Raw genomic sequence first — 13,651 nt, 5'->3', positions numbered from 1 at the left:
TCCTCCATGCTAGCAGAAATACACATGAAATACATTTAGAAAGTGAGGCCCACATTCTCCCAAACATCATGTGCAACTATGGCACCGACCATTTCTGGCTACTGAAGAGCTTAGTCTGGATTCAGAGCCTATATGCATACAAATCAAAAGTGGCTCTTGTAAAGGTAATATATTGCTAAATCAGATTGAGATCTAACACACATTACTCCTCTACCACTTTTGCCTCTAATATTTTAGTTTAGTTTCAAAGAAATTACTATACTTTGGTGTTACCTGCCAATTTTTCCTTCATCTTCAAAGAAAAAACCCCATCAAATTCTGAAAGATTAGTGGCAGCTAATTTGGGGACAGTATAGAGACAAAACTCTGATTTGGTGAGAAAGAACATGTTAGCACATGTTCAAATGTGATTGCAGATCAGTGCAGGTATGTGCAATTATTCTATCATTCATGCAACACATCAGGTGCACTGAAGGCTGTAGAAGTGATTTAGTTTTTAGCTTCTGTTGTTTTCTTTAGCTCTAATGCTTTATGAACTAAAAATCAAGATCTAAATGACACACAAATACATAAATAGTCATGCTAACCTTTCTGTAAAGTCCTGCCTTTCCCCTCTCAAACAATCAGTGGATAAGACTGAGTCATCAAAATAAGCTTCCTGAGGTATTCTCCCCATGAAATGTGAGCACAGCCCTCCATCATTTCCCCAGCTGGCACACACAGAGTAAATCTTTATACAAGGTGAGTTTTGTCCTGCCTAGAGGTCCTCAAACCCAGGCAATTTCTTACAGACATTTTAATTTAATCTTTCATGTAGCCAGGGAGCTTTAAGCTCTAGTGCTTTTAATTTATGTTACCTCATAAATTAATAATGTAGGTATGACGGAGAGTAGCTCATCAGATTAAATGTGCCATTTTATAAAGTATTTTGGAAGCAAAAAGTATGAAGCCAAAAATTAAGTACTCTGAAATGATCCATTAGGCACATAAATCATTATATGTGTTATTTCTGGACTGGACAATGGCTGAAATGAACAATAATTTAGTTACTGTAATTTTATTTTAAGCCAGTGAGTGCTTGCACAAAAAGTAAGAGAGTGATGCTGATCCTGGACTGCTCCTCTGTGGCCTGCCAGAGCTCTCTGCATCACTCCTAATGCACACAGTCCTGTGCCAAGGGTGGGTGGCACCTTTGGTAGCGAGCACAGGACAAGTTCCCCCAGAGAAGTCTGCATTTGGGTACAACTATGGCACTTGATGGAGTTGAAAGGGGAGGCTAGAGCAGTTTGGAGGTGACTCCAAACTGGGTGACTCTTCCCATGCTGTGGACAAAACTAATAGCCCACAGCAGCTTAAATGGGAAGTTCCTTGCCATGCAACATGGCTTGATCAGAAATCTTGGATACTTTGTATTACAGCCTAATGCTCAAAATCTTATAAGATTTTATCTTATATCATATATAATATATATACATATATATAATCTTATATATATGTAAGTGCCATGGTCTAGTTGACTGGATAGGGCTGGGGGATAGGTTGGACTGGATGATCTAAGAGGTCTCTTCCAACCTGGTTGATTCTATGATTTTATAAGATACCATATATATGTATATAAAAGATTTTATCTTATAAGATCTTATACTAAATCTCATAAGGAAACTGACTAAGGCTGCTCTTAAATTTAATGTGCTAGAATAAAATCTTGACCACAAGTTTATTAGAACTGTACGTGCTATAAAGTGGTAGAAAAAAGCCCTGCATCGTTAGAGGTGTTTGTGTCCATGACAGGTGTGTTCTTCCATGAGAATTCAAAACATGTCAATTCAAGTATTTACAGGACAGTGATGAATGCTGTTCTTGACAAGCTGTGCAGTGAGGTACCCCAGAGCACGCCTGCTGGTTCAGGCCCTGCAAAGCCGCCCACCGAGGCAGGGGCGGTGTGAAGGCACTGTCTGTGCTTGTGCACTGAAGGGAAGCTGAGCTGCCCAGCCCTGCTGAGGAGGCGGCTGTGCAAGTGTCCTTGGGGAGCCCTGCTGCCAAAAAACACTAGGTGCCTGTGGATTGCAGCAATCTGTGTAGCCAAGGTCTGAGAAGCCCTACCTTTAATATCTAATTGCTAAGGTGACTCACATGTCCTAGTTCCACCTTCTCTGGCTACCACCTTTTCACATATTTCATTTCAAATTTCTGCCAGAGATCAAATAGTATATAAAATACAGTGAGGATGAAGGATAAACGAAGCAGAAAGAAATTCTGCAAGTTTCTTCTTAGTTTCTTTTTAGTTCCAGGTCATAACTGTCTTATTTAACTACCAATAAGTCCATGAAATGTCTCTCTAATACATCCAACCATGCCTGGAGTGCAAGCTTTCCTGAAGATGGCAATGTCATATATAGAGCTGCAAAGTTTCTATGTGCATCCTTCTCTCTCTCTGCACATATACACATAATATGCAAAAAGGAGGAATTATTAAGAGGGGATGCTGGAATGCAATGCTTGGGCTTTCTGACGTGCATGCATGTGACATCTCAGCTTTAATGGACCAAACAGAAGAACGGGAATTCTTTTCACAGTAACTCTTAGTGCAGCACCACCAAAAAGTCTCAGTTTAGATAGTGGATGTGCTGAAGCAGACACTATGTAAACATACAGAAAGGGACAGTCCTCCCTCTTCCCTAAAGGTCTCATCTAAATGAACAGAGAGTACAAGGAAATCAGATGTCTGTAGGGACTTGCTCAAAACCACATACAATATCTGTAGCAAAAGCAGTAACCAAAGCTATAGCCCCAAATGTCCAAGTCTGCCCTGACACCAAGAAAAAACCTCTTGTCAATTAACCCTATTCAATCTGCTGGTCAGACACACAAATGTGTGTTCTTTTCTAAGCCTGCCACAAGCTTACTTGTAATGATGTCCCCCTGCATCCCAAACAGGCTGCAGGGCTTGCACCTGCTATTCAAATGAGTCATCCTTTCATTAAATGGAAGACATAAAACAACCAACCATTTAAATTAATTGCTTCAGCAAATAGCATAAAGCTTTGGTTTTAAGCCCACGGATATGATGAGCCACAACTGCTCACCCCAGGATTCAGGTGTGTTCAAAACATTACCTGAAGGCAGATAGAAAATAAAATACTTTAAAAACAAAGAAACAAAAGGTTAGTTGATTTGGGCTAGGATTCATTACTGGTTTGAGATTGCACTGTTGCTGTCTCTAACCTCCATACTTCTCTCATATCTGAAAGAATCATGTTTGCTCTGGAGTAAACAAATACAAACTGCCAAGACTGAAATGCAGGAAAAACAGCATCTTATGAAAATGTATTTAAAACTTCTGGATACTGCTCTAGGATCTGCAGGGAGCAGTGAAAATTCCTTTATCTGCAGTCCACTGTTATTTTAGATTTTTCCTGTAGTAAGTTTCCACCTCAACACTGCACAGCTGGAAGCTGAGAAATGTGTACTTCTTACCGTTTACTTTCTGAGCTACTTCACTAGAAGGCTGTGAGCCCCACTGTGTAACAGAAGGGCAAATTGTTGTTCACATCCTTCCCTGTATCAGGGAAGCTCTCTGACACAGGACATCTTGATGGCTGAGTCATCCCATCTGTCCCAGACACCTCTCAGGCCAAAATGAGATGAGCTGAAGAGTTGCTCACTCAGAGTCCTTCAAGCAGCCAGAGCATCCTTAGCCCCCCACAGAGGACAGGCACTCAGGGTTTTGCATGAGTGCTTCAGGCTTTGTGGGTTTGGCTTGTTGCAAAGACATGATGTGCTGAAGACAAAGTGCTGCCTTTGGTTATGACTGCACTTCCTCCCGGAAATAAACACAACAGCTCAAGTTTACTGAGATCACAACTTGGCTTCTGATGTCAGGGGCATAATGCCAGGAAAATACTACAATACTTTTGACTTGGCTATTCAAGGCACTGCACTTGTCCTGAGTTCGGAAAAGAAAAACTTACTTAGCTTGGTCAGAGATTGCCACAAAAGTCACTTGTGGGTAGAGGAAGAAGACATTAGTGAAGAAATCAGGTTCACAGAGGTTTGTACAGAAAACACAAGAGAAGTAATTGCAGAAAATGTGGGCTTGCATTCCATGACTTGTATGTATTGGAAATAAACCTGAATTTCCTATTGGTGAAGGGAAATTGCATTAAGAGTAGTAACACAGCACCTAGCACAGGACACACTATGAGTTTAGAACATCCTTTAACGAACCTAGAGAAGAAAGCAATTGCAAGCTTGATTTAACTCACTGACTGGAACAAAAATGTCTGCAGCATGCAAGGAGGAAAAAACAAAAGCTCCCATACCTGTATCTTTGTTTTGGAGACTGCTTTTCAGCTGACTTAAAAACATGTCCAAGGTAATACAAAGGAAAGAATAAAAAGTTCCAGTTTGTTGCAAACCACGTTAGAGTGAAGGGGGCATCAAATTTCTTAAAGGTCAGTTTTGCTAGCTGTGTCGAACCTGACCAAGAGGAGCAGACACCCAGGACCACGGCCACACCCCAGAAAATCTTCTTGAGCTGCGTCACAGAGCATTTCCAGCAACAGCGGCTCACCCTTGCACCGCCTTCTGCCCCGGCTTGCATCTGTGCTTCTGCTGGGGCTGGAGACTCCCGGGAGCGTTCATCCCCTGGGGAAAAGCAAACACAAGGTTTACCAAGGAAATCCAGATTGCAGTTTAGTTTTCAAATCCTAGGCCCTTCTGAAGTCATATGGAGTTGTACCAGCAAAAGAACCCACCAGATCTTGCCACAACATCATAGAATCATAGAATCAACCAGGTTGGAAGAGATCTCCAAGATCATCCAGTCCAACCTAGAACCCAGCCCTGTCCAATCAGCTAGACCATGGCACTAAGTGCCTCATCCAGGCTTTTCTTGAACACCTCCAGGGATGGCAACTCCACCACCTCCCTGGGCAGCCCATTAGATCGCTGCAAAACCTCTGGTTCAACTCAGACATGCAAGTAGCAATTATCACCTCTAGATTTAGAAGCCACTGGGTAAAAAGGAATTGAAAATGACATGTTGCTCTGATGTACACAGAAAGGTTTGACACACCACTTGAACTGAGGCTGTTAGGATGTGCAAATGAATGAAAAACATGGTATTGAGTTTAATGAAGCAGCAAAAGTGAATGACAACAACACTTTGAATTGTTCTTTTCTTGGATAATGCAGAATTGGGTGGATGATGAAATATGGTTTTTCAAAAGGAGAGGGGCAACAAAGTTTTTAAGCACTTGCAGTTAAGCACAATTACTGAAATGTAAGTAGAGCAATAAATACTGAAATTGGATCAGCAATCATTTCAGTGACCCCTAGAAAAACAGCTGTCCCCAGCTGACCAACCCACAGGCTGCCCTGAAGATCATCTTGGACTTGGAGTCCTGCACCAAATGAGACTGGGTTGAAAGTGCCCTGATATAGCTGAGCCTAGCATGCTGCTGGAAATCTCTGTCAAAAACCTTTGCACCTTACATCCAGAAACATGAGGTGTTATAGATCTGTTATCATGCAGATACTATATCTAGCTTGTCAATGAAGAAGCAAAGTGAGGTTAGGTGCTTCAGATCCTGTGGAGATAAAAATGATGGCAGACCACAGCAGCAGGCCACTGCCTTTAGGGATCTCACCTTAAGGTAAAAAGCCTTAAGTCAATTTATTCCTTAAATTCACCCCAATTAACACCTGCTAAAGCTGTCAGTTACCCACACGCAACACTCAGCAGTGATTTCTATTAAAGGCTGACTTCAGTTTAGTTGATCCATTCACTTGATGGAGAAGGAAAGAGCAACTCATGTTGAAAGACAGTAATCTAGAGCCTCAAGTGTCCAGAGGTGACTGTATGCATTAAAAGGTGAAAAGAGAGCTACAACTATAATCAGGCCAAGTCAGGACTGTATTATTGCCAAACGTTTCTGTATGTTGGAGACAGACTACGAGGCACGCATACAAAAACTCCTTCCTTATCCTGATGAGAATCAGTGTTCAGAATGGAGACTCTCTTAGAGCCTCTTATTTCAAGTTTATATAAATTTGCATTTACATGAGCTAACACATTAGTAAAGAAGAGGTATATTCCACTGGAGAACACTATTTCATGTCATTCTTACAGATAAGAAAACGCATGATCTGAGCTAACAGCACCACTAGTTTGCCTAGCAAAGCTGTATGCAATGAAAAAACTGTGGCCTGTGTTTGATATCCTGCAGTCTAAAAGGCTAGTACAGCAGCAGTGAAATAAACATCTAGTCTTTCTGAGTGGCTTTAAGAGGGATGGGGGTGTTGCCCATCTCTCCACTTATGTCAGTTTCCAACAGAAGACTGTGTGGGCAGTCTCTCACATTGCAGAAGATACACCAGCAGGCCACTGAATTATCCAGCATTAACATGACTTTGCACTAAACACCCAGTGGAAAAGGTTAGAAGCTAAGAAAGAAAGAGGCTATCTGTGAATCCTGAGTTCATTCAAAGTCATTTAAATAGAATCGTAGAATCATAGAATCAGTCAGGGTTGGAAGGGACCACAAGGATCATCTAGTTCCAAACCCCCTGCCATGCCCAGGGACACCCTACCTTAGATCAGGCTGGCCACAGCCTCATGCAGCCTGGCCTTAAACACCTCCAGGGATGGGGCCTCAACTGCCTCTTTGGGCAACCCATTCCAGGCTCTCACCACTCTCATGGTGAAGAACTTCCTCCTGACCTGTGTTGTCTTTGTAATACATTGCTTGCAACTAATGCTTCTTGCCTCAGTTATGGCACAGCCCAGACAGGGTTTAGTTTATCAAACAACAGTACATTCATATCTTTTAACCTCACCACACAATGGGCAGCTGCCTCCACTCTCTTTGCTGTCCACTACACAAGTCCTGCAATGATTATTAAATATTTCATTTTCTTTCAAGCTTTTCTGCTGGGTGTACAGTACTGTGCTGTACACCAAAAACTTCACACACCTTAATGAACCCCAGCATAATTTACATGGACCACAGAAAGAGTTTGGCACAGAAAAAGCAAATCCAGGTAGTCAGGGTGCCAAGCAAAAGCTTAGGAGTGGTTTGTGTCACTGCATCAGTGCAGGGTTCTCCCACTCTCTGCACCTACTTGGAGAGGCAGGCAAAAATGTTCCTCCTTCTAGAACGTGCCATCCCTGTCTTCTCTGAAGTTATTCCCCTTAGAAGCAGGAAACCAGAATTCATACACCTCCTGCTGGAGGTATTTAACACTAGGGAACAGGCTTTAAGGCGCTAGGGTATATCCCGAGTAGGTGCTCTGAATCACAACATGGAAGCTGTGTTAGAAGAAAAGCCAATCTCTGACACAGCATTGTAAGATCCCTGGCCCTCTGGCTAAGTAGTCTTGGCAATCACTAAAAAGGGGGGAGACCAACTGATGCACCAGGAACTCAACATAACAAAACAGTGCAGTGTTTGGGGGGCACCCCCAACAGATACTGACAAGGATCTTCTCCTTGCTATGGGCTGAAGCTGCCCGCCCTCTTCTCCATTGCACTGTGTAGATATACGTGGGTCAGCAGCTAATTTGGCCAGGCTGCATGAATATCACTGCCCTTTCACTCTATTCTATGGCAGTTACTACCTATGAAATTAAGCTAAACTTTACTGATGTTTCTCTTGTCCAGGCACATTTGATTTTGTGATGAATATACCAACAGATATATTCACTCTCATCAAGTGACAACATTGTGTGTATCACCTCTAAAGTGGTCTTGCAGCTCAAGGCTTACCTTTCTAGGGGTGCTCATTCTTTGGGTGCATTTGTAAGGTGGAAGGAATAAAAAACTTTTCCTAAGCATGATGGGTTTCAAGATGAAACAAGGGCATGTATTGCTAAGACAAGGTGTAATGGCCTTAAACTGAAAAAAACCCTGTGGATTTACATCAGATGTGTAAGGAAGAAATTCTTTACTGTGAGAGTGGTAATACAGTGGAACAGGTTTCCTAGAGAAACTGTGAATGCTCCTTCCCTTGAAGTCTTCAAGGCCAGGTTGGATAGGGATTTGAGCAACCTGGTCTAGTGGAAGGTGTCCCTGCCCATGGCAGGAAGGTTATAACTAGATGATCTTTAAGGTCCCTTCCAACCTAAACCATTCTACGGGGTAAGAAAATCACTGCCCAGGTGATTTGCCGTTACCAGATGGACCTTTTAACTATCCATCAGTGAAACTGCATCATGCCCTCACAATTGCCTGTACTTCCAGAGGGCTAGGTGCCAAATGGGCACAGCCTTTTCCAGTGGATGCAGCATTGTCCTGGAGGATACCCAGGACATAATCTACCCCAAACCAGATTGTGCTTGGAAATGGTGGATGCTACAGATGATATACACCCATGTGGTCCCAACCTCCTATTTACTGTGTTGTGAACTTGCCTGTCAGCTGGTATGCAAAAGAGCTCAACCTATACTTTTCCCAGCCCAGCTCTCCACAGGGACACTTTCTGCCACCCAAGTCACAGGTGCACTGATGAGGTGACATCAAATCTGCATCTGGATGAGAAGCTCATCACTCTCTCTCTAACACTGCTCAAGGGCCAGCTGGCAACAGAATGCACATGAATCTAAAGATAGCAAAATGGCTTTTCCGAATCAATGAGGCAGGACACTGAAGAATTTTATTTCTGGACATCCTCCTCTAGAGCTTTAATGGGATTCTTCCTTTACCTCATGTAGCAGACTGCTCTGTGTGATACTATAACCCCTATCAGAGGAAATTAAGATGCTGAGATAAAAGAAAAATGCTTATCTTCCTTTTACTAAATTTGGCTTTTCATTCTCCCTTATATTCATTTTCCTGTTTCATAAATCCCAACTGGAGCTACTCTTCTTTCCTGTCTTCCCTCCTTTTCAGCCAGCCTCTCTCCCATGGCATTCAGAAGCAATAGAAGGAAATCACCTCCAATGCTACCACCTATGCCATTACCTACAGAGTTCACCAGACCCAGAAAATAGTCATCCTTCTGTTTCCTCCATGATGAGTGAGACTTCTCTCAGCTGACTGAGAGGATGATTAGGGGACTGGAGGGCATGTCTTATGAGGAGAGGCTGAGAGACTTGGGGCTTTTTAGTCTGGAAAAGAGAAGACTTAGAGGGGATTTGATAAGTGTTTATAAATATCTGAGGGCTGGTCAGGAAGGGGAAGACAGCCTCTGCTCACTTGCTTCCTGGGATAGGATAAAGAGCAATGGGTGTAAGTTGCAGCAAAAGAGGTTCCACCTCCACACAAGGGGGGACTTCTTTACTGGAAGGGTCACAGAGCACTGGAACAGGTTGCCCAGAGAGGCTGTGGAGTCTCCTTCTCTGGAGACTTTCAAGGCCTGTCTGGATGTGTTCCTCTGTGATCTGTGTTAGATAGTGTTGTCCTGCTCTGGCAGGGGGGTTGGACTCAATGGCCTCCTTGGGTCCTTTCCAACCCCTAACATCCTGTGATCCTGTGACTTCAGGTACTTGTGGTAAGGACATCTAAACCCGAACCACTCACTCCACGTTACCTATCAAAGCCATGGAGGAAAAACAGGCAGTGGAAAGCACTAGATGATGTGCCCTTTCTTACTGAATCCAGACACTTGGCATTGCATAGGTAGCAGAGAGAACATCTTTAACTATCCTGTCCAGACCATATCCAAAGTGCTTTAAAGCTTAAGAGTCAGTGCACAGCTAGCCAGTTAAAGGCTTGCCATGGGACCACACTGTAACTCACTGTGTATTTTGAAGATGTGATGGAAATGTTGAAAAGCCAAGGGCAGCATGTATCTTCTCGGTTTGAGACATCTGCTGTGCAGATTTGTGTATCTGAGACAGTCATTTACACTTTCTGCATAGTTACTAGACGAAAAAAAGACATTTCCATAGAACAATTTATCTCCTAAAGTAGACGATTAAAACAAGCCAGATGAATCACCCTCTCCAAGTGCTTGTTTCTCTCCACCAGCCCTAAATAGTCTGAGGCAACGAGCTCAGAAGTAGGTGTCTGTAGTGTGGGTGTCTAAAGCTGGGTGAGATGAGTCCCACCTCTCCACTGGTGCTGTCAGAAATGGAGAGTAAAGTCACTGCAGACAGCACTGGGCCCCACCACACAAGCATATCAATGAGCTGCTTTAGCTGTTGCCATCTAGTCTGCAAATGAGCAAAACCGTTACAAAAGTGCTGGATGCCTTTGCCAGCCCTTCAGAGTGAGAAAATGACCCTCGCAGACTAAGGTCTGGCCTATTAGGGACTGAAACATGTTCTCAATGATAATGCACAACTCCTCAGGCTATGGATGTGCTTCCATGTAAGCAGATTCTTAAACAGTTCTTTACATCAGGCTCCTGGAAAAAAATTCTAACAAAAGCCAGGATCCTTACAGGTCTCTGTAACAGTTACAAAGGAACCATCCTCCAAACATTCCCATCTTGCCAGCCTCTCAAATGTTTTGTAGCTGCTTGGGTATTATTGCACAGAACAAGCCTGTAAAACTTGCAAAAATACTATATGCCTATAACAAGTCCTAGAGCCTCAAATTTTCTCCTCTGGGCAAATGACCTCCTTACTTCATACCTTCCCAATATATAAGAATGCTTTCTATTCTGAGCACACCATCTTTGATAACACCTGAGTTCCCCTAGCCTTGAAGGGTCTGTGGATTAGGGCACCTTCTTGGGCAAACAGGAACTCTGCTCGCTAGGACACAGGGTGGAAGTCTACCTATGCACTGAGCTATTAAAGAGGAACACACCCTCCAAATCCACTTTTTGGAGGAAGATGCTCAGGTATTTAGCTGCCATCTCAACTCTGAAAAAGAGTGATAAATGCTAGACAGTTATCAACGGGTGTCCTAGCATGGTGTAAAGCACAGGACTCTGCTTGGCATTACCTGCTGGGCAGCTTAGATGATTCATCCTGCAGACTCACTGGTGTCCTTTGACAGGGGCCAACAGATGCAGTGATAAAGGTGATGCAGTTTCTTTCTACATGTTTAAGAGGCTCCTGACAATACCTCACTTAAAAGGCTCTTACAGAAAACAAGCAGTGAGAAGTAAATACAGTAACGGGGGAAGCAGCTGAAGCTCTGCAGAGGTCTGCTGTGGAACCTGCACTCTTCACTGTACCACAGATAATGTAAACAAGGGGAGAATAGTGAGATTCCTAATGACAAAGTATCCTAATGACTTACAGCGAGGCAGGTCAAGTAGAGGCCACCTGTGAGGGGTGAAAGGCTACGTGACTGGGTCATAAATTAGCAGATGATGACATGTGCCATTAATAAGTGCAGGTGGGAGTAAACAACCCACATGCTGCACACTCAGAGGTGAGGCTGTAGCCATTGCCACCAAGGATCCTGAACCCTCCACAGACTGCTCCTCAACAAAGGGCATCTCAGCATTCAAGAGCAACCAAAAAAGCAAAACAAGTGCCAAAAATTATGAGGAACAAGGCAGAAAAGAGAAAATAGTTGTTTGCTACATCCAAGGAAACTGTGGTTGTCAGCACACCCACACTGTGGCAGATGCATCTCAGTGCAGAAAATGCACCTTCCTGCTCAACTCCACCAAGGAGCAGATGGGCCTTTGGGCAAGTTCCGTGTGGCAACTGCACATGGGGTTTTTGAGGAAATTGCTCTTGAGTTTCTACATGGAAGCTGTGAATCTCCAGCTACAGGGTAGCTGGCATGGGGGACTGCAACGCTTAGTGAGTGTGCAATGACTTGGGGTGTGCGCACGGTTCCCCAACTTTCCAACCGTGGTTGGTGCTGAGGGTGTCTAAGAGAGCAACTTTTAATGAATACCAGTTGATGCACTGAAATATCAAAATCACAACCCCCCACAAACCTCTATTGAATCATTTAAAACAGGATGATTTGGACAAAATGACATTGCACATATGGATTTTTAAATGCTGTTTGGAAAACCAGAAGTTTAAAGCCCTGTTTTTAAATCCTTGTGCTGTTACAGTAACAGATACAAATGGTTTGACTTAATTTGATCATGGAATGGCATGACTAAATTAAGTATAAATCAATAGAGTTTTAAAACCCACAGTAGAGGTTATTTTACAGAAGAAAATTGGGGTATTAACCTATTAGGTTAATAGAAGGTCTGAATTTGCTTGAGGCTCTGGAAATGGGAGAAAATGTATGAATATAGATTCAAAGCTAGGCAAAGGCATTCTGAGTTCAGACTCTGTTTTGCTATTCAAATTCTTAATATAAGTTAAATAAGTATGCAAAGTATAGAATCATAGAATCAACCAGGTTGGAAGAGACCTCCAAGATCAGCCAGTCCAACCTAGCACCCAGCCCTATCCAATCAACTAGACCATGGCACTAAGTGCCTCAGTCAGTATTTTCCTGAACACCTCCAGGGATGGCAACTCCACTACCTCCCTGGGCAGCCCATTCCAATGCCAATCACTCTCTCTGCCAACAACTTCCTCCTAACATCCAGCCTAGACCTCTCCCAGCACTACTTGAGACTGTGTCCCCTTGTTCTGTTGCTGGTTGCCTGGCAGAAGAGACCAACCCACATCTGGCTACAACCTCCCTTCAGGTAGCTGCAGACAGCAATGAGGTCACTCCTGAGCCTCCTCTTGTCCAGGCTAAACAACCCCAGGTCCCTCACCCTCTCTTCACAGGGCTGTGTTCCAGGCCCCTCACCAGCTTTGTTGCCCTTCTCTGGACACGCTCCAGCACCTCAACATCTCTCTTGAATTGAGGGGCCCAGAACTGGACACAGCACTCAAGGTGTGGCCTGACCAGTATTGAGTACAGGGGAAGAATAACCTCCCTTGTCCTGCTGGCCACACTGTTCCTGATACAGGCCAGGATGCCACTGGCTCTCTTGGCCACCTGGGCACACTGCTCAGCCTACTATTTACCAGTACCCCCTCAGTCCCTTTCTTCCTGGCTGCTCTCCAGCCACTCTGCCCCAAAGTAAAGTGTTACAACAATCTATACTGAATATGCAGACTTATCTGCTCATCTGACCTTTGACCTTATGTCACCAAGGTAGAAAATATGTCTATTAGCTCAACAGCAATCAAGATGATTCTCTTGTCCCTTTGTCTGTGAAAATCTCCCATATCACTGAGACCCCCAGATCATTCATATCACTTGCCAAACAGGTGCAAGTTTCTTGTAATAGGCACTCTCATGTACTCCTAATGTATTCCTCATGGATATGTTTTCTACACCTAATGGTTATCTTATATTGATTCCTTGTTTATCCTGTGCTAAATATTACACCTCTACTCACTAAGAGTCAGAATTGACTAATCTGCACATTTTTGCTGAAAAGAAGCTAAATTCTCCTCCTTAGCTTTCTTCCTCTGTCAAATACTCCAGGAAGGCTTCCTGCAAAATATATATTCTAATTCATTTTAGTGATACAGAGAGAGCTGAAAAATTATCAACTCCATACTGCAGCAATTTGGTCTTCAATCAATTTAATTTCCCTTCAGAGGCAACTGCTTAGAAATTCTATTAGAATCACAGAATTAACTGGGTTGGAAACGACCTCTAGGATCATTGAGTCCAACCTATGACCTGACCCTTCTAATTTACTCATCCACAGCACTAAGTGCCTCACATTAAAAGTGCTGCATTCGAATGGGCCTCATTAAAATATGACATTCC

At 43.4% G+C, this 13,651-nt stretch overlaps 1 protein-coding gene across 6 annotated transcripts in view; it reads right to left on the bottom strand.

Moving 5' to 3' along the window:
• SLC35F3 (solute carrier family 35 member F3) overlaps window positions 1–13,651 on the bottom strand; it is a 152,707-nt gene that overhangs the window by 43,404 nt on the left and 95,652 nt on the right. For all 6 annotated transcript variants that reach the window (XM_064158550.1, XM_064158552.1, XM_064158553.1 and 3 more), the window contains one exon: window positions 4,323–4,647. In XM_064158550.1, the coding sequence (XP_064014620.1) occupies window positions 4,323–4,647 (325 nt within the window). The remainder of the gene's footprint in view (window positions 1–4,322; window positions 4,648–13,651) is intronic.

This window comes from Pogoniulus pusillus, chromosome 18 (genome assembly GCF_015220805.1).
Source record: "Pogoniulus pusillus isolate bPogPus1 chromosome 18, bPogPus1.pri, whole genome shotgun sequence".
Classification (NCBI taxonomy): domain Eukaryota; kingdom Metazoa; phylum Chordata; class Aves; order Piciformes; family Lybiidae; genus Pogoniulus; species Pogoniulus pusillus.
Note: the sequence above shows the minus strand (reverse complement) of the source record. Positions and strands in the feature narration are given on the sequence as shown.